Source organism: Malaya genurostris, chromosome 2 (assembly GCF_030247185.1).
Source record: "Malaya genurostris strain Urasoe2022 chromosome 2, Malgen_1.1, whole genome shotgun sequence".
Lineage (NCBI taxonomy): Eukaryota > Metazoa > Arthropoda > Insecta > Diptera > Culicidae > Malaya > Malaya genurostris.
The window spans coordinates 72,010,152-72,031,317 of NC_080571.1; the positions used below are offsets into that span (position 1 = coordinate 72,010,152).

A 21,166-nucleotide genomic window follows, 5' to 3' on the forward strand; every position below is an offset into this window, starting at 1 on the left:
ACATATGTTGACAGTAATACCTTAAGGTACCGCTGTGATGAAATGCTATTTTTAACGAAAAAATCAGCTACCGAGTTTTGAACAGCTGAGATCGGTAATTCAATTTAAGTGCGTAGTGTTCAAAAGTTTAAGCACCTCAAAAAAGTACATGCAATTTTCGAAATTGAAAGGTTTTTTGAATGCCAAATGCCTTAAAATTGCCTGAAATGTCGAGATCTAGTGTCATCTCGAAAAAAAGCTGTCGTTATCTCGAAAACTGGTGCAAAAAATTACAAAAAAATGTGCTCCCAATTACTTCGAAGGTTACTGGACATATAGCAGCTCTGGTTGTATACATGCCGAGGTAAAAACGAATGGAATTCTTCGTACTAGGTTAACAAAAAATTAGATTTCGGATATATCGGTTCTCAGTTCCCGGTCCCAGTAGTATCGGAAATTGTGGCCAAAGCTCAAAAACGGAATTCACTTCATTTATTTTGAGACGTCAGAATCGATTTTCGCAAACGTAGCCAAAGCCTTGATATTACATTCCTTTTGTGGAATTTGACCTTCTGTTTCAATAGAACCGATTCTTAGCGTACAGAATCATTGCAAGATTCCTTTCTGGTCGGTACTCGAACATACGACAACTGGCTTGAAAGACGAGCGCTCTAACCTTTGATTTTACATCCCATAAGATGCACATAAATGAGGTGTCTCAGTTTTCACCCCGTTTACATGCAAGTATGTGTAATATAGTTCACAATTGTAGCTCTTTTCAATTTCTCAGAGATGGCTGAATCAATTTTCATAAGCTTAGATTGGGGGTTAAGACCTTAAGATCAAAACAGAGGTGAAAATAAGCCCATTTTGCGCACGAGATTTCCGATAGTGAATCAAAAAATCGAACAGAGTGAAGATTTTGGCGCAACGTTTGAATGGTGCATTTGAATTGGTGTAGCAAAATCCTGCACTCCTGTTACTTCTGTGTATGACATTCAAGCTAAACAGGGTAATATTAATCAGCTGCGTAGCACGCTTATTGATTTGACATGTTTTTCTTATCTTTATAATTATTATTCATCGCAGCATGTATGTTAATATTATTACCTGTTTTAATTGATGATATTACTCCACCAGGACGGTATTACTGAAAAAAATTCAAATTTCAAAATAAACTCACCTAACGTTCCAAAAATTATTGATATCGGATAAACTATATCCGAGAAAATTTAACGGTAATCAGTTTTGACGTTTACGTCACTTATACCATTATATATCCCCGGTACTGTAAGTGATAGCCGATTGAACTTCAAACCTCTTTAATGAACACAGAGTAGCATTAAAATGAACCTAACTTTGTGGACATGTTGACTCCGAATCAGACAATGATACTGATAACGATGAAGACATTTTTAAACTTTAAGTAAAATCAAAATTTATCTTATCGAAAATCATTCGTTTCAAAATTCATTATAATATCTACAATAAATATGTGATATGAAAAGATAATACTGACTATTTTTATTTACTGTGAATCAAAAAATTTGTTTCTTTCCACTTCTGGGTCAAAACCTGTATAATCGAAACAAATAAAATCTTAGATTCAAATGGAAGTTATTATTGACATATACAAAATTCGTGAATTTTATCCGGTTCCGGAATTACAAGTTGACGAGGGCTTAAACTTACAAACCGACGTTTAGAGCGATGATGCGAAAAGCGGAAAAAATCATCTAAATGTGATTTAACACTGGTAACATATTGATAAGATTTTGCTATTTGATGCCCGAATGAATTTTATTGGTTTTAATTCCAGATTCATTGCAAAATACTTGAAAGTAATATTTATGGAAAATATGAGTAATATGTGAAATGCACACCCCGAGGTGGATTAAACAAGTTTTTTAGAATTTCATACTGAAGTACTGCAATGTTTCGAACGGAAACAAGTTGCGGCTTACTGGCCGTGCAGTTTGTAGTCTTTGAGGCATTTGATTGGAAAATCCTAGCGATGTGATGATGACTCTCGTATCACTGGTATCTTCAAAATACAAATAAAACCGATACACTGAAGAAGGATGTAAGTAACATTCCGAAATACGCGTATCTGTATTGTAACGTTTGTTATGCTTCATTAAAGTATAGTGACTTTGTGAAAGTGTAATAACATGACAGTGAAATAGTGGAATTAAATGGTACAGAAAAAGTGAAACTGTTCAAAATACGTTCATTTGACTTTTGAAATAAAACTAAAAGGTTTGTTTGGGCATCAAATACCATAGATTACAAATCGCAACAATTTGAAATATAAAACACAATTCCTCCTGTAATTCCAGAGCCCAATTCGTTCAACTCTAATAACGCTATATAATAGTCACTGTTGATGGTTTTTCCCTTTCAAGGTAGTCGATGAAAATTATACCATGCGAATCCCAAAATACAGACGCCATAACCTTACCGGGCGATTGTTGAGTCTTTCCACGCTTTGGGTTCGGTTCATCGCGTGCAGTCCACTCAGCTGACTGTCGATTGGACTCCGGAGTGAAGTGATGGAGCTATGTTTCGTCCATTGTTATATATCGACGAAAAAAATCGATTTTATTTCGATATAACAGCTCCAAACACTGCTCAGAATCATCAATTCGTTGTTGTTTTTGATCGATTGTGAGCTCACGCGGCACCCATTTTGCACAAAGCTTTCTCATATCCAAATATTCGTGAATAATATGTCCAACACGTTCCTTTGATATCTTTAGGGTGTCAGCTATCTCGATCAACTTCACTTAACGGTCATTGCAAAATCATTTTGTGGATTTTTTCACGTTTTCATCGGTAACAGCCTCTTTTGGACGTCCACTGCGTTCATCGTCTTCGGTGCTCATATGACCAGTACGAAATTTTGCAAACCATTTACGAATTGTTGCTTCGCCCGGTGCAGAGTCTGGATAACACTTATGAAGCCATTTTTTGGTATCGGCGGCACTTTTTTTCATCAAAAAGTAGTGTTTCATCAACACACGAAATTCCTTTTTTTCCATTTTTTTCACAATAACAAAAGTAGCTTCACTCAAAATGCAATATCTCACAAACTAATAATCAGACAGCTGTCAAATTTATGCACGTATCTTTTGAAGGTTGGTACTAACTGAAAATGGTATGGATTTAATTCTAGTGGCGCCCTCTCATAGAAACGATACGAACTTTTCAGCCGATCTGTTAGCAGAAGTCGGTTCGTATAGCCAGCAACTAACATAATCTACAAATTGGGAGCCTAATTTTTTATGCGACGGTTAGATAGTTTTAAGCATTCAATACCCTCTAATTTCGGACCCGGAAGTCCGGTGAAAATTCAGGAAATATGCATGGAATCTAAGTTCGAGAAAATCGGTCTCGCTATCTATGAGCAAAAAGTGTATGTTTCATTTTGAAGTTTAATGGGGCTAACAAGTTCGAGCGGAATTCGGTACCAACATGTATTATCGTACGAATGTTACATAATATAATGTCCATTCCTCGGCGCTATAACTCTAAAGTCGGCCATCTCGGAGTTTTTCGCATATTTTTCATTGTTATCCCGGCTTCAACAGTCAGATTCATATTAAATTCCTACAAAATAATCTACGAGACAATAATGTCTTACTTTCGAACCTAAATCTGTGAAGATCGGTTGAGCCATCTTGGAGTTAAGTCTACATATTTGGGATCTCGACGAACTTATTCGAATGGTATAGGACAATTGTCCCTCCGGGCTTCGGATTAAATGTCGGGTTTCACAGTAATTACATTGCCTTTCTTCACGAATAAGCACTTACGATTTGCGCTAAGTGTGCATATCTATTTTCACTTTTATTTACGTTTCGTTATCGATCCATCAGTGCATTAGCGGTTCATGTTGAACTGCTAGCAGACTCTAAGTAAGTAGAGTTGAATTTCACGTCTGCTCCAATATAATTTAAGTGATATTATGTTCTATTAATCAGTACAGCAGTGTAAGCATTTATTTCTGTAATAAGGGCGTTTGTCACCTTAAACATAAGTTTTAACATTTTTATCAGTTCCCAAAATCAAAATCAACTACCCAAAACCTGATAATAGTAATGTACGGTATGTCGTGCACGAAAACGTTAAATACAACATACCAGCGGATGTGGATGATTGGACGAATAAGGGCGTCGCCTCATCGGTTGACGATGGGGTTGTTCTAAAATTCTAGACGCAATAAGGAGAGATTCGCGGAAAGAGAAGCGTGGAGAAACTTTTTCCTTGGTACCCGGGATGGAGAATGTGTGTTCTTTATGTACATAAAGTAGCCTATCCCTTCTTATTTAGTCCTCGTTCAAAGTACAATGTAAATCGCTGATCACCAACGGAAATCAACGGGCCACATTTCAATACTGCTAACAACGTACTCACTAGCAGGACAAGAGGCGTCTGTTACAGCCAACAAAGACTCAAACAGGAGTGACGACGAAAACGTCAGGGAACCAATATTTATGAGGGAGTCACAACGAAAACGAGATTTAGTATTGAAAAACAAGGTTTAATTGATTTTATTTTCATAAAAAGTCTAACGACAGTCAGTTTTACAATCAGTATCTTTAGTCAAGTATGTATTGTTTGAAATGGATTAAATATTCGAGGTAATCAGATATTAGGTCAATCAGAAAATAAGTATTTAAAAAGATTAACTTCGCTTTAATCAGACTACGAAAACCGTTGAAGCTTTTCTTGTTTTCCAGATGTATGAACTATTAATCAAAATTTGGTCGAAATGCCAACAAATACACACTCAATTCGCTATTGATACGCTATCGTCCATTGGTCAAAAACTGAATCTCACATTTGATACGAACGTAGCTTTAGAGACATTATAAACTATTATTATTTCGTTGAACATTTTACTAACCATTCAAATAGTGATTACCAACTACACCGCTTTAAACAGTGCATTCAAACTAACATGTAAATAGAGTGAATCGTAATTGGCTTCACCGTTTGAAATTCAACCAGATTATTTGAACCTTCCACTTTTCGTAGAACCTAGTGTGATTGTTCTTTGCTTCCCCACGAATAAATTTATCACATACCCCACATACGAATCATTAAAAAAATAAAAAAACATAAACTTTCCATGATTAAATTTATATTATTGGCCCTAAACAGGCTCACGAACTGCCGGCAGAAAAGCTGAAACTGCGTGATGTAGTTCACATTGACATTGCCAACGATCCTGTGACTGCCGCTGATTACAAAGAAACGGAGGATCCTACTAAGTAAGTTCTGAACGACCATGACACCGTAACACAGTAACTGCTCTGACTGTTCTAACATCTAATCTCTTTTCCGCTTCAGATTCAAGTCGCAGAAAACTGGCCGTGGACCGCTGGTCGGACCCGATTGGAAGAAAAAGGTCCAACCTGTGATGACCTGTTACAAGCTGGTCACCTGTGAGTTTAAATGGTTCGGGCTGCAATCGAGAATAGAAAGTTTCATCCAGAAATCTGAGCGAAGACTGTTCACGATTTTCCACCGGTAAGTGAATGTTTCTATCTTTGAACTATCTGGATGGTAAACTATTCCAGAATTGCTTCGATCCTTCAGTAGGAATCGATATGATTAAACTCGTTACTGTAATATAAAAATGTAAAAATTGATCAGCGGCAAATAGAATCAGATTGTATTTTTGAATGTCTCTACCTGTCGAACGCTGGAAAAGCAAATTGTGAATATCAGGGTGGCAAGTGATCTTGAAGTCGGCAAGTTATCTTGAAAAAGTCGGGAATTCGGTTACAATTTTTTAGGCATCATGATTGTTTTTATTCAACAAGTAAAAAGTAGGAGGCAATATTAAATTTTGCATTTGAACAAGAAATTCAGTAAAAGTGTTACGAGTTCTATGTTGGACAATCCATTGGAAATTCGCCCAACACCCCATGTTTCGTCCATAAGAGTTTTCTTAGTTATCGTCCGGCGAACGACCATAATGGTTGAAGCCGGGCTTAAATAAACGATATAAAAAAACTATCACTTATAGCACAATGAAAGCTCATAGTGAAAAATAAGGATAATATGTATGCATCTATTGGATTTTTATTTAATTTGAGCATAAATTGTTGTTGAGAAAGTCTCAAGCTAAAATCGGAAAAACTTTTAGTTATATTATGAAAAATTAGGAGCCTTCATGTTTTTAAGTTTGCAGCTCTAATTTTATCATAATTTGTCTCAGTATTGTCATCTCGAGACAAAACTTGTGTTATGGTTATATTTGTGTGAAAAAAAAATTAATAATTTATCGACTTTGATTTTATCCACCGTTTGCAGGAAGTGTTCGATTTCCTTTTTTTCCTGAGCACTTCTAAAGAACCTTAGAAATGTTTGGAATATGGTTTGGTTTGTTTAGTAAAATTATGTTTAATTTTCTTTTGAAGGTTCTCAACTATAGATTCCATAGTAGGATTACAAGAATATTGATATTGACATCGACGAAGCAGCAGTTGAAGATTACCGATTATAGGAACATTAATTGTAGTTCGAGCTTTTGGAACTCCTAATTGCAATAATGTAATGATTTATCTGTAGATAAATCTCTGTATCCTAACCGATTAGTTCTAAGGTGATAGCATATAGAACTAATGATTGCTTTATTTGAAATCCTGAATGTTATTGGTAGATTATCTAAATCAAAGTCTGTTTGAGTAATTAGAACAAAACAAATGTTAAATTGATCTAGACCAGATCAATTGTAGTAGGATTTCTCGTAGAAGACAAACTAGTTGGGCTATTTGGAAATAAAACTGGGTAGAAACCAGCGAAAAGTTAATTATGATGAATTCGTACTTTCTGGGCATTCCACGAAAGATTCGTAGCATATAGAACCCTTTTAAGAAAGAGACGAGTGTGTAATGTAAGAGAAATACCGGATGAAGTGAATACAAATAAAATGGACGATGCAGTTTCTTTGATGTCAAAGAATCTGAATTCTGGACCTGGAGTTATGGAACCGAATTTTTAGACGTATGTAAGAACAAAATTCTTTACCTGAATACTGAAACTTGATGTTAGATTCTGGAACTGAATTCTGAATTTGAACTTGCGAACTGAATTCTAAATTATTGAATTTTCGAATTTCAGTTCTAGAATCCAGATCCGAAATTTAGTTAAAAATCTTCAGAATCTTGAGCATGAATTCAGGTTTTGTATCCAGACTCTAGACCTGCGTTCTGGAACTAAATTCTGAACCAATCCTGGAATGTATCTTAGAACTGAATTCTGAGAATACACTAAAACCTCAATTTACGCGAACTTAATTTACGCAAACTTAATTTACGCGAGTTTAATTTACGCGACTTTTTTTACGCGTTTTATTTGAAATAACGCGACTTTTTATTAAATTTACGAGATGATGGCGTAAAAAAAGGTTGTTGGCGCTAGCCGGGACCCTACGTTGTGTTTAATTAAATCCTCACCAGGATATTTCCGCGAAGCGACGGCAGCAATTTGTCGGTCGATCTTACTTGCATTCGCACTGCAGTAAACCGATAGCGAACAGCAATGCAACTAACGGGTTCTGCAAACAGCCACAGCGGTCACCAAAGCAGCCAAAGGAGCAGAAGACGAACAGCCGCAAACAAACAGCTGCACTGATAAAACTCACAACTGGATGAACCTTGGCGGACTCTTGCCAATAAAAAACTACACTATTTTAACGTTTGAGTCACTTTATTCACTGACTATTGCTAGTGTATTTCACTTCTGCTGTTCGATACACTTCGGACTTTATGACAGATCAAAAACGGTCCGATTCTAATGCAGGTTTATTTGAGACTAACTGGTCTGATGATTGTGAACAGAGCGAGAAGATAAAATGAAAAACTGAGTTGCCAGAAGGGCCTGAGAAACTGACATAATTCTATGAACGGTAGCACCAACTATCTGCAGAAGGCAGTGTTGGTAAACAGTGTCGCCAGTAAAACTAGTGCGACGCAACATACTCGCCGCCTTGAACGACTATGTTCAACATTAAATATACACATAATTCACAAACATTGAACTTACAGATATGATACAATACACTTTCAATTCTTACAGGCTAACACATTAAAAATTTCAGCTTAATCTAATGAGGTATCCGAAATCCTTTGAACTGGCTGGAGATTGTTGCTAGTAGATTCTACTTCGGGAGCCACCGATGCACTGGGCAGCAAGCATATTTTACTGATGGGCCGATTGATGATACCTCGTACAGTGCGAAGCGAAACAACTCGTGTTAGCTTATCCTTTCCAGGTAATACCGCTTGGATTCGAGCAAGTGGCCAACGGATTGGTGGATGTAGTTCGTCTACGATGATGACCATTTTACCGGGAACAATTTCGTTGTTTCGTATCCATCCTCGTGTATCTTTCTGCAGTTCTTGGAGATATTCCTTCCGCCAGTGGGTCCAAAATTTCTGCACATGCAGTTGCAGTTTCTGGTAGTGGTCGAGTCTATTGACAGGTGCGTTCTGAAGGTCTGGGTCGGGCAGGGCATACATCGATGATCCAATCAGGAAGTGCGCAGGAGTTAGGGCAGCTAAGTCATTGGGGTCTTCTGTCATTGGAAGCAACGGTCGAGAATTCATTATTGCTTCGATTTGAGTAAGAATGGTGCACATTTCCTCAAAAGATAAACGACTCGAACCTAGTTGACGGAACAAATGTTTTTTGGCAACTTTAACGGCTGCTTCCCAAAGGCCACCAAAGTGCGGTGCTTTCGGCGGTGTTAAATGCCAGGTTATGGCTTTTTCTGTGCAAAAGGCTGCGATTTCGTCCTGCTGAAAACCGTCTTTAAGCATCGTAAACAGTTCGGTAAGATCGTTTTTAGCCCCTTCAAAATTTTTCCCATTATCGGAATGAATGTGTGCGGGTCGACCGCGTCGCGCGATGAATCTTCGCAATGAACATAAAAAGGCCTGAGTAGACAAATCGCTCACTAGCTCTAAGTGAACTGCTTTGGTCGAAAAACACACGAATACGCACAGGTAGGCCTTGGCGGGAGCGGCACGTTTGTGAATAGGACGAAGATAGAGTGGACCGGCATAATCAACACCTGTAACACTGAAGGGACGACTGGGAATGACTCTCGATACAGGCAGTTGGCCTATTTGTTGCTGCGCAGGTACCGGATTGAGGCGAGTACAACGGAAACAATTTCTGACTACGTTGCGGACTAGTCTTCGACCGTTGAGTGGCCAGAATTCTTCTCGGATTGCTGTTAATAGCAGACGTCCGCCGCCGTGTAGTAATTTGCGATGGAAATCCTCAACTATCAGTCGTGTGAACGGATGGTTTGTTGGAATCAAAGCCGGGTGCTTTGCTTGATAGGGTAGCTGTGCGAAGTTTAAACGACCTCCTACTCTCAACACTCTCTCTGCATCTAAGAACGGCGTCATTTGGCGAATATGGGAACATTTCGATACCGATTTATTTTTATCCAACTGGTTGATTTCTGCGACAAATTCATCATTCTGCGCCAACCGAATGAGGAACGTTTTGGACTTGGCAAGCTCATTTACGGTAAGTGTACGGCCTACAATAACTTCGGGCGAGGTGGGCGGCTGCGTGCGTATTTTAGCTCGGGTATTGTTGACGAATCTCATGCAGTACCCAATGACATGAAGAAGACGGCCGTATGACGACCAACGGAGAAACCAGGGATGTACTGTTGGCGTTATTTGAGTAACTGCGACGGTAGTTTTGATTTCCAATTCCTCGTGTGAAACACTTGGTGGGATTGATTCTGGCCAATCTTGGAGTGGACGTGATAACCAACTGGGACCGCTGATCCAAATATCGTTTTTCAAAAACTCGTCAACCGACATGCCACGTGAAGCCAGGTCAGCAGGATTTTCACATCCGGGAACATGCTTCCATTGACAACCATGTGTAAACTGCTGAATTTCAGATACTCTGTTAGCCACATAGGTAGGCCAAACATTCGGTGGTGATCGTAGCCAGTGCAGAGTGACAGATGAGTCAGACCAAAAATATGATTCTGAAACGTTTACATCGATAGCTTTCTTTATGTGAGCATGTAGATGGGCTGCTAGTACTGCCGCACACAACTCCAAACGAGGAATACTTATTCGTTTCAGCGGAGCGACGCGTGTCTTCGAAGCCAGTAGTCGTATTTTTACTTTCCCTTTACTTTCACAGCGGACGTATGTGCAGGCACCGTATGCAGATATGGATGCATCTGCGAATGTGTGCAGTTGTACAACAGAGTCAGGTAGAAACGCGTATCTGTCTACTCGATGCTCGGAGATATTCGCCAATTCGTGGTAATACTTCTCCCATTTGGTTTTAATAGGTTCTGGAACAGGATCGTCCCATCCGCACGATAGCAGCCACAACTCTTGCATCAGTATCTTTGCTCGAACTACAACGGGGGCAATTAGTCCTAAAGGGTCAAATAGTTTTGCTATATCCGAAAGAATAGTACGCTTGGTTGGCGGTTCATTACTACATCGAATTTGAGAGTCGAAACGAAGGTGATCGGCTTCAGGCTCCCAGCTAATACCAAGGGCTTTAATTGTCTCGTTAGGGCTGAAATGTAAAGCAGATTGAGTACCAATCTCATCATTGGGAAGACCTTGCAAAACTTCGAGCTGATTAGAAGTCCATTTTCGTAGTGTAAATCCTCCTTTGTGCAACAAGTCGCTCAGTTCGGTGCGTAGACGGATTGTTTCTTCGATGGTTTGAGCTCCACCTATGAAGTCGTCTACGTAAAAACATTTTTTAATAGCAGCTCCTGCCAACGCGTAAGAAATCCCTTCGTCTTCGGTCAGTTGCTGAAGTGTACGAGTTGCTAGGTATGAAGACGGACCGAGACCATACGTAACAGTGAGTAGTTCATATGTCTGGACTGGTGTTTGATCAGAAAAACGCCAAAGGATACGTTGAAGAGCAGAATCGTCTGGGTGAATAAGTACTTGCCGGTACATTTTAGCGATATCACCGACGAGCGCAATCGGATAGGTTCGGAAGCGCAAAATGATGGTCAATAGATCGTCCTGCACCACGGGACCGACACAGAGAGCTTCGTTCAAAGAGAAGCCGGAAGAAGTTTTCGCTGATCCGTCAAACACGACTCGAATTTTGGTTGTGGTACTTGCTTCCTTGAAAACGGGGTGGTGCGGCAGGTAGTAAGTTTGGGAATTGTTTTCGTCGTCCGCTTCAACCAATCGCATATGGCCGAGGGAGAGATATTCTCGCATAAACTGGTGGTATTCATCTTTGAGATTTGAATTTCGTTTCAAACGTCTTTCAAGTAATTCGAACCGTCGTAGCGCAGAGCTCTTCGACTCACCCAGCATCACGTTGAAGTCTGGCTTTCTGGGATATCGAACGATATAGCGTCCTTCGGAATTTCGAGAAACAGTTGACTGGTAACAGGATTCACAGTGTCTTTCCTCGCTAGAGTAGTTGTCTTTCGTTGTCAGCTCTTCAGTTTTCCAGAAACGCTCCAAACTGTCTTCTAACGATAACATCGAAATGACCATGCCGTTTGCTGTTGACACGGGGGTTTGTGTAGGAGAAACTTGGCTTGCTGATCCGACTATTATCCAACCGAAAACGCTATCAATGAGCAGAGGGAGATTTTTGTCTAGCTGCAGACGAGCAGCACTCGGGAAGAACGAATAAAAATGCTTTGCACTTAAAACCATGTCAATTGGTTGACTTTCATTGAAGGATGGATCTGCGAGAAACAAATCCTTCGGAATACACCACTCTGCAATCGAAATATTTTGTGATGGAAGGTTCGCCGTAACTTTATCCATTACCAGAAAGTTTCCATTGCATGAGAAATCTCCTTTTCTGGACTGAACTTGAGCGAAGACGGATTCACACACAGGCTTGGAAAGTTTGCCGGCACCCTGAACAGTTACATTCACCTTTTGCCTTTGAAGACGTAAAATTCGTGCCATACGATCGGTTATAAGGTTCGGTTGAGATGCACTATCAAGAAGTGCCCGTGCAAGATGCTCTACACCAAAGACGTCGATAACCTTCACGATCACTGTGAGAAGAAAAACGCTTTCACGTGGTTGATGAACTGCACTACTGACTTCAACTCTGGGACTCTCGGTGGCGGTAACAGTGGATTGCTTAAAAGATTCAGCTGTAGAAGATCCATTAGACTGCGAAAAATTGAAAACTGGACTAGCTGGAACGGTAGGCTCACTTTCATGACTGACTTGGCTTGATCCGTTGGGATGCTCAGGGTGCAGAAGTGTGTGATGACGACGATTACACTTTCGACAATTAAAGCTCGACTGGCAATGACGGACAATATGATCACACTTCATACAATTGCGACACAAACGTTTGGAATTAACTAACTGCTGGCGTTCGCTCAATGAAAGTCGGTTGAAGCGCGGACATCGCATCAACAAATGATACTGGTTGCATAGGATGCACTTCTCAAGAGAATCCGTCACTGCTGAATTAGCTGTAGAGGCACAAGACGAAAGACGGATCTGGGAATGAAACGATCTCTTCGACGGCTGAGCTGGTAAAGCGGAAGTAGACTGCGTATCGGGTATTCGATGATTCACTGAGATGGATTCCAAAACTCGTGTTCTGCGCTGAAGAAAATCGATGAGACAATTGTAATCCGGATTGCTGACGGTCGACGCATGATCCTCCCATGCCTTCACTGTATCGTCGTGCAAGCGGGTACAAAGAAGGTGCTCCAAAATCGTGCTCCAGTGCTCGGTTGGTTCTCCCAGTTGTCGAAGAGTTTTGGTGTGGCGTTCAAATTCGTCCACCAACCCGTGAAGTGCCGCAGCGGACTCGTTCTTCATCTTCGGAACATCGAATAGTGCCTGTAGGTGACGCTTTTTCAGTAAATAATCGTTGGAATACCTGCTTTCCAACGTTTGCCAAGCCAATAAATAATTTGCGGAGCTAATGCCAATCGATTCTATCAACTGAGCAGCTTCCCCCTTGACAGCTGCCTTTAAATAGTGAAACTTCTGAATATCTGGAACATCAGAGTTGGAATGAATCAACGCCAAAAACGTATCGTGAAACGGAAGCCATTGCATGTAGTCGCCATCGAATTCAGGCAACGAAATTGTTGGCAGTTTGATGCCGGAGAGAGTGGAGGAAACACGCGGGGGTTGAGGGCTACGATCGTTAGGAAGAGGAGTCAGCATAGAAAGTAAAGATGCCTTTATTTGAAAAAGCCGTGGCTCAAAATTAGCGCGCACAGCAGCATGCTCCGCCTTACCCTCTTGATCTGTTTCGTTGTCCTCCAGTTGCGCTTGAACTGACTCCAAATTGTTCCAAACGCTGGTGATGTACTCCAGCCTCAACGGTACCTGCGATTCGTCCCTCGCAGCAACGTACTCCTCGGCAAAAACCTCTGCCCGACCCAGAGAAGTGAGCAGCGTATCTCTTCGCGACAGTAACTGGTTCCTTTGTTGGTCGTCTGCCATTTTGTATGGCGGTAACGCGAAACGTGGTCCAATTTATACAAAGTTACCTGCAGAACAAAAGACCACAGTAGACCCACAGGAGGGTAGTAAAAACTTGGAAAGAGGCTCACCTTTTTCAAGGCAAAATGTGCCTTGTATAATATTTCAGCCAACAGGAACTTGAATTAGTACAGTCCGTACAAACTTGAGATTCCAAAGCCCGGGACGGCTTCCGAAATCCAGTAAAATTTTCAGCAACAAAATCCGGTTATGTTACAAGTGCAGTGAAACGATGAACCGCAAAACAGATTTCCAGTAATCAGCCGGAACAACAGCAGCAGTAGCGTACAAAATGGCGCGCGGCTAATGGTATTCACTACGGCTAGGGACGCCACAGTGAACAATGGAGTGATTGTAACCGAATTACAATGGAATAATGGCGCTTGGTGGCCAACACAATGCAAACTCCACGAATAATGGCAACAATTGTTCGTACGAACAATTACAGAAACGTGTGATGTACATGCAACAAAGGAAAAATATCTTATACCCAATTATTTAGGCCTTGTACATATAAAGCAGCAAAGATCCGAAATTCCATCCAACGCCTGGCTCCGAATTGCAAAATGGCTGCAGCAGAATGACGCGGTCCGAAATTATCCTGGTCACGGCACCAAAATATGTTGGCGCTAGCCGGGACCCTACGTTGTGTTTAATTAAATCCTCACCAGGATATTTCCGCGAAGCGACGGCAGCAATTTGTCGGTCGATCTTACTTGCATTCGCACTGCAGTAAACCGATAGCGAACAGCAATGCAACTAACGGGTTCTGCAAACAGCCACAGCGGTCACCAAAGCAGCCAAAGGAGCAGAAGACGAACAGCCGCAAACAAACAGCTGCACTGATAAAACTCACAACTGGATGAACCTTGGCGGACTCTTGCCAATAAAAAACTACACTATTTTAACGTTTGAGTCACTTTATTCACTGACTATTGCTAGTGTATTTCACTTCTGCTGTTCGATACACTTCGGACTTTATGACAGATCAAAAACGGTCCGATTCTAATGCAGGTTTATTTGAGACTAACTGGTCTGATGATTGTGAACAGAGCGAGAAGATAAAATGAAAAACTGAGTTGCCAGAAGGGCCTGAGAAACTGACATAATTCTATGAACGGTAGCACCAACTATCTGCAGAAGGCAGTGTTGGTAAACAGTGTCGCCAGTAAAACTAGTGCGACGCAACAAAGGTTTTTTGCATAATGATGTAAATTTCAACTTATATACATATATACAAAACAATCTAACTGGTTCAGGGAATTGAATGTTGTGAAATACGATCGTGGGCATCAAAGAATTATCTGGAAAACAAATATGATATATAATATATAACTTTTATATGTCTATTGAGTGCGGTATGTACTCGTAGTACTATTTACAGAAAATTGACATACTATGATAAGATCTGTAGAAGAACTTGCTCATCCATAACCTTCTTGGAAAAGGCCTTAAGGTCTACCAACGTAACCTTTTAAAAACTACCTGAAGTTCAGGCCTTGAGATCTACCAGTGTAACAAAGTACATAAACGACCTTATCGTTCCTTAGCTTACACACAAGTAAGCAGTATGTAGCTCTAGGACTATGAGCATCATTGTGAAACTATAAATAGACTACTGAATTCTCGTATAGATCTTAAGGGCTGAGGACAGTACCGTAAAGTGGTAGGTTTTTTGCTATTTTCCCGTTTCAAATTAAATTTTCTTGGAAACGGTGCAGAATGTAGAAAAACCCACCTGACAATGTATTCGAAATTTAGTTGAGAATATTCTGTGAAATTTTCAGAATGATTCATTGAGTTTAGCGGTCGTGTTGTATTTTTTTCTGACTGAAGAACTGCTGAAAATTGGAACGCTCGGAAATGCATACCTCTGCTTGTTCATCGAATATCTCGGCTTTGAAGGCTTGTATCATAAATCTACCGTGACAAAGTCTAGATAATTTAGTTTAGATGCGATTAGTACATAAAAACATATATGTTATCGCGATAAAAATAAAGTCTTTTATTTTTCTGTGAAACAAAGTCAGTTTCAATGCATCCGCCATTTTTTTCGCTTTGGTTTCCTGATAGCATTCTGGAAAAGGAGAGAGAAATAAAATTGGCTCGATAAGGCTGCCAAACACACAGACATTCAATCTTTGTGGAAGTTGAATATTTTTTCATTGTTCATTGGAATCCATGTAATGTCCAACCCATACACTCAGAAAATAATTCACGTTACTTCTACCTGAAAACATGTATGATTCTCATCCACAGAACTTTTCACGTACATTCTATTGGATAGGTAGATAGAATGAACCGGAGTATTCATATATCATGCATCTTATTCAACACGTAAATACGAGGTCTGTTCAAAAAGTACCCGGAATTCTCATTTTTCTAAAAAAATATTTATTTATTCGTCTACATCTATATGGTCCCCTTCAAAGTAATCCCCCTAGATATAATACACTTATGCCAGCGTTTTTTCCAGTCTTCGAAACACCCCTGATAGTCACTTTTTGTAATGCTCTGTAGCACTCTCAGCGATTCTGCCTTTATCTCTTCAATCGATGAACAATGCTGTTCTTTCATGGGTCTCTTCAACTTTGGGAACAGGAAAAAATCACGCGGAGCGATATCTGGTGAATAAGGAGGTTGGGGCATGATTGAAGTCTTGTTTTTGCGTTTGTTTTTTTGATCAAAATTCAGCAGTTTTGGAACGAATTTTGCTGCCACTCGTTTCATACCTTAAAACATTTGAAAAAATATGATGGTATGAGCCAACTGATATGCCAAATTCATCAGCAACTTCTCTAATAGTGATTCGGCGATCGTCCATAATCATTTTTTCCACTTTTCCCACATTTTCATCGATTATTGACGTGCTGGGTCGACCGGAGCGTTCGTCGTCTTCAACGTCTTCGCGGCCATCTTGGAAACGCTTATACCACTCGTAAACACTTGTTTTTTTCATAGCAGACTCACCGTAGGCTCTCTGTAACAGTTCGCACACTTGGTTACACTTTATATAATTTTTCACGCAAAATTTAATACAAATTCTTTGACTCTTCAATTCTTCCATTGTTTAAACTAACAAAAATAGCCGAGCTCAAAAAACACATCTACACCAGCCGCTACAAGACAGAATGTAAACAATGAATACAGCTGAAAGTTTCACCATACATTAGGGACATATGTACCAACACAATAAAAAAAAAATTTTGACCGCCGGACGCGCGCAATTAAAAAATTCCGGGAACTTTTTGAACAGACCTCGTAATATGTTACTTGTAAGGTACAGGTTACGTGCTTTCATGTAATTTTCTACTGATTCTCACGTAATGATTACATGAGACGAATATCTATTTTGAACATAGGAAATTCACATAATATTCTCATGAAAATGACACATTAATAGTGAACCTTTCAGTCCAATATGAATAGAAAGAGCTATGCATTGGTAATTTATTTACTTAGACGGTCTCCCAACACAATTGAACATAATCTAAGGTCGATATTTCTGGTTGGCCTTACCATTCCTAATAACGTCTGAATTGGCATCCTTTTGATAATCATAAAATTTTTCTAAGCCTTGGTCGATTCGCTGAGCTCGATGTTTGATTAATGGTAGTCCTCGTCCATACCATCTGCTTTTTTCTATTTATTTATTTCCTGAAAGTGCTCTGAATTGTGCAGAAAATATCCTGTCGCAAACATTAGGAGTTTAAATTAGCTAATGTTCTTTCACTAAAAAGGGAAACGTAAAATTACATATATATTTAAATGTTCTACTTTCGTTTAAAATCTTCCAACAAGAGAAGCAGAATACCCAATTCGGTAAGCAGAATGTCAGCCATTTTGATTTTGATTTTTTTCATACCGGAAATTCACTTAACTTTCCAGTATGTGTTTCATCACATAAAAATTATGGGCAAATCATATAACTTGCACATGAATCCCATTTGTTATACATAGGAATCACGTAAAGTAGCAAAAATAAGTCAAACAATGCATTCACATGAATAATCCCATGAAACTTAAGTGATTTATTTTTTGAGTGTACGATAGATTAATGTGATAAAACTTTTCATCAAAATAATAAAATGTATGCTGGCAACCCGGTACAGTTTGCTCATATACGAAAGCGTACAAGAGAAATACGATGCGCAAAGGGAATTGAGCGAGCCACGTGGTCGATTCAAAACTCAACACGCGACCCTCTGTCCTCAGACCTAAAAACCTGTTTTCACTGAAGTTCTTGGACGGCTGAGAATGTTCCGAGAAAAGATCAAAACACACCAATAAGCAGTATGTAGCTCTACGACTACGAGCAGCATTGAAAAACTATATATAGACTGCTGAATTTTCGTATAAATCTTAAGAACTGTTTTCAATGAAGTTCTTGGACGGCTGAGAATGTTCCGAGAAAAGATCAAAATACACAAGTAAGCAGTATGTAGCTCCACGACTATGACCAGCAATGAAAAACTATACATAGACTACTGAATACTCGTATAAAACTTAAGACCTGTTTTCACTGAAGTTCTTGGACGATTGGGAACCTACCTGGAAGAGTTATAAATAGACAAGTAAGCAATGTGTAGCTCTAAAAGTATGAACCACAAACAAAAATTGTATTAGCCGTAGTAGTTTTTTCTGTGACACAATGTATATAAGGACAATACTCCAAGTAGTTCTTGGATCTTGGAACATCTCTTAAGCATTTTTATAGTGTCAGAACATACTCAGAAGGTCCTCAGACGCTACAGCATCGGACGTAGTAGGATAGTTCATGTTATTTACACTAAAATCAAATGAAATTTGATAAATATTTTTTTTCCCGAAAAGTTTGATATAACGTGTTTTATTAAATTTACGTGAAATTTAATTTACGCACCCCCGACTCTGCGCGTAAATTGAGGTTCCTGTGTACAACTGAATTTTTGAACTTAGGTCTAGCCTGAACCTTAATTCCAGTTCCAGAATTTAGTTTTATAATTCCAATCCAAATCCAGAATTCATATTTAAAATTCAGTCTCGAAATCCAGATCAATAATGTAGATTCAGATCTCTGTTTCAAATTTCGGTTCCAAAACCCGGTGAAGTTCGGTTTCAGTTCCAGAATTCTGGAACTCGATTCTGGCCTTGGATTCTAGACGAGGAACTGAGTTTCAGAAACTGGACTCAAGGCCTGAATTCTAGTCTGAACTGAAACTACGCAGGCTAAAATGAATGAAACATAATTTTTTTTCCTTCTTTATTTTTCAATCATTTAGGAATACTTTAACTTCGTGTTATTTGTAGTTATGTAATGTACCTGAGAATTCTATCACAAATTTCCAATATTTCCTTTTGCCTTTCTCTATAGAATTTATATATCGAGATACTTCAATCCTCATCTAGCGAGCCTATTATAGTTTTTTTTTTAATTGGGGATTTCTGTTCAAAGCTTAAATTAAAGAGATATTAAAAAAAATCAACAGATGTGATTCGGGTCTATTATAAAAACCGAACATTTTAATCTCGTAAACCGGGAAAAACCGGGAAATTGAAATCGACAATCCACTTGCCTTCCTGGAATATGGTTGTGAATGTAATTAATGTGGAAATGCAAAATCATGTTTTGAATGCGATGTGCTTATGCAATATCGACATACCACTTCTCACATGAACTGATGATTTGTCTGATTGGTTTGCAACCGAACATCCTTAGGGTAACTCTTTGGCACAGCAGTTCTATGAATTGGAGGAGGGTTTCAAATTTTGCTTCTACCTCTGGAAGATGTTTTAAATTCATTCTCCCTATTTTATTCGCCCAAAGGAACATTCATTTACCTAAAAACAAATCCGTTTCCTGATGACAATAAAATCGGCTTATGGTTTAAAGAAAATTAATGTTGGCTTACTGTCGATTTTTTTCTTCTTTCCTCTTTCTAGACAAGTGTTTTGCTGGATGGACAGCTGGCACGGTCTAACCATGGAGGACATCCGTGAGTTGGAGGACAAAACCAAAGAGGAGCTAGACAAGCAGCGCCATCTCGGCGAGGTCCGCGGAATGCGTGCCGAAACGGATTAGACGTAAGATTTTCGGTATTTGGAAGAAACAGATCACACCATCCTGGTATATATATATATAGAAAGTGGGAGCAGTACATAGCACTGGATGAGAGGTATAGACATTAAATCTATTAAATGAAAATTAACAGAGAAGAAATAAAAGAAATACAACAGTTATTAAGCAAAGAAAGAATACAAAAATCTACTACAGCAGTACACAACATTGAGACTTACTCCAAAACCTTCACGTACACACACAGAGACACTTCTAGACATGCATAGACACAGGAAATAACTGTATTAGGATTCATTTAGGATGCCACGAGCAAATCTAAAGCAAATGCAATGGGTTATGTTTAGGGCGAACCGGCCAAGCAAAAACAAAACAAACAAACAAAAAAATAGCACGTAGCGTGTAGCTATGATGGATGCAAACTGTTAGGCGTTAATATTCTGAATGGTGAAGAAGCAAAACAACAACTAGACAAATAGGATATAACAATCAGTTTCCTTCTTATTTATGAAGTGAAAGAGCATTACAGTTTAAGTTAGATGCGAGTAAGCATGGGTGGTCCATGCGAGGAAATAGTCAAATTTGTTTTAAACATAATGTTAATTTATGTCCATCGCACCTATTGTAAAACTCGGATGTTTTTATTTTGATATTTAGTTGACGCATACAGACTCGCATTTGTATTCTCCTGATTTGTTTTAACGGTAACATCATATTTAAATGGCAGACCAGAGTGAGCATTTCGTGCTCATGCGTGCGTGAGTAAATCAAAATCCAAAAAGGCATACAGCGAGTGTGAGAGCTATTTTAGTTCGATCGGAGAGAGAGATAGATCCGATCGATTTCGGTGCGCATGTAGTTTCAGTTCTAGTAGGCAAAGTTAACTAAAACAAATGTAAACAAATCGATTCTTTCCATTAACATTAATGTGGTTTAGTGGAGAAATGCAGTGTCCGGGCGACCGATGGAAATTGGAAACCGAATAATCAATTTGTGAGTTCTGCCGTTCGCAATTGCAGGCGCCGGAATGTTTAATATGTTATTCGGTATATAAAAACTATAAAACGCTGACGACGAAACATACTATTCAAAAAAAAACGATTTGTTCCGGCGATAAACTTGGTAAACGTTATGAAATTAAACAATGAAGTTCGAGGAAAATCCTTCTCTGTGCTTTACTATATCATATCACATCCATGTGTTTTACCTTGTAGAGTAAGTGTTTGAAAATTTTTGTTCCAAGGGCACAGAACCAATATTTTTTCTTTACGTTTCATCTTCGATTCCTCAGTGCATCGCTAAGCAAAAAGTTAGGCAAACTCCTGACCGACTACAAACTGAATCGGTCAGTAAGTCGAAACTTTTTTACGTTCGGCACATCAGTAAGACTGACGCACTGCGGTGTATTTAGGAAAAGTTGCAACTCAAGTTGAGTTTGAGCTTTAAGTTTGCTGAGCGGTTTATGTTGAACTGCTAGGTGGCATAACAGTTCGGTCTAAACTGCTATGCACTGACGAGTGGAAGACGAAACGTAAAAAATCACAGACCATGACCATGGTGATTTGTTTCATAGGAGAACATTTTGGTAGAGGTGTGTAGATTAAAATTTCAT

The 21,166-nt window shown here is 39.2% G+C and overlaps 1 protein-coding gene across 2 annotated transcripts in view; it reads left to right on the forward strand.

Moving 5' to 3' along the window:
- The window catches only part of LOC131432280 (phosphatidylinositol transfer protein alpha isoform), a 96,420-nt gene extending 75,705 nt beyond the window's left edge, over window positions 1-20,715 (forward strand). For both annotated transcript variants that reach the window (XM_058598465.1, XM_058598464.1), the window contains exons 6-8: window positions 5,146-5,255; window positions 5,335-5,514; window positions 19,422-20,715. In XM_058598465.1, coding sequence (XP_058454448.1) covers window positions 5,146-5,255; window positions 5,335-5,514; window positions 19,422-19,560 — 429 coding nt within the window. In that variant the 3' untranslated portion in view covers window positions 19,561-20,715. The remainder of the gene's footprint in view (window positions 1-5,145; window positions 5,256-5,334; window positions 5,515-19,421) is intronic.
- The last annotated feature ends 451 nt before the right edge of the window (window positions 20,716-21,166 follow it).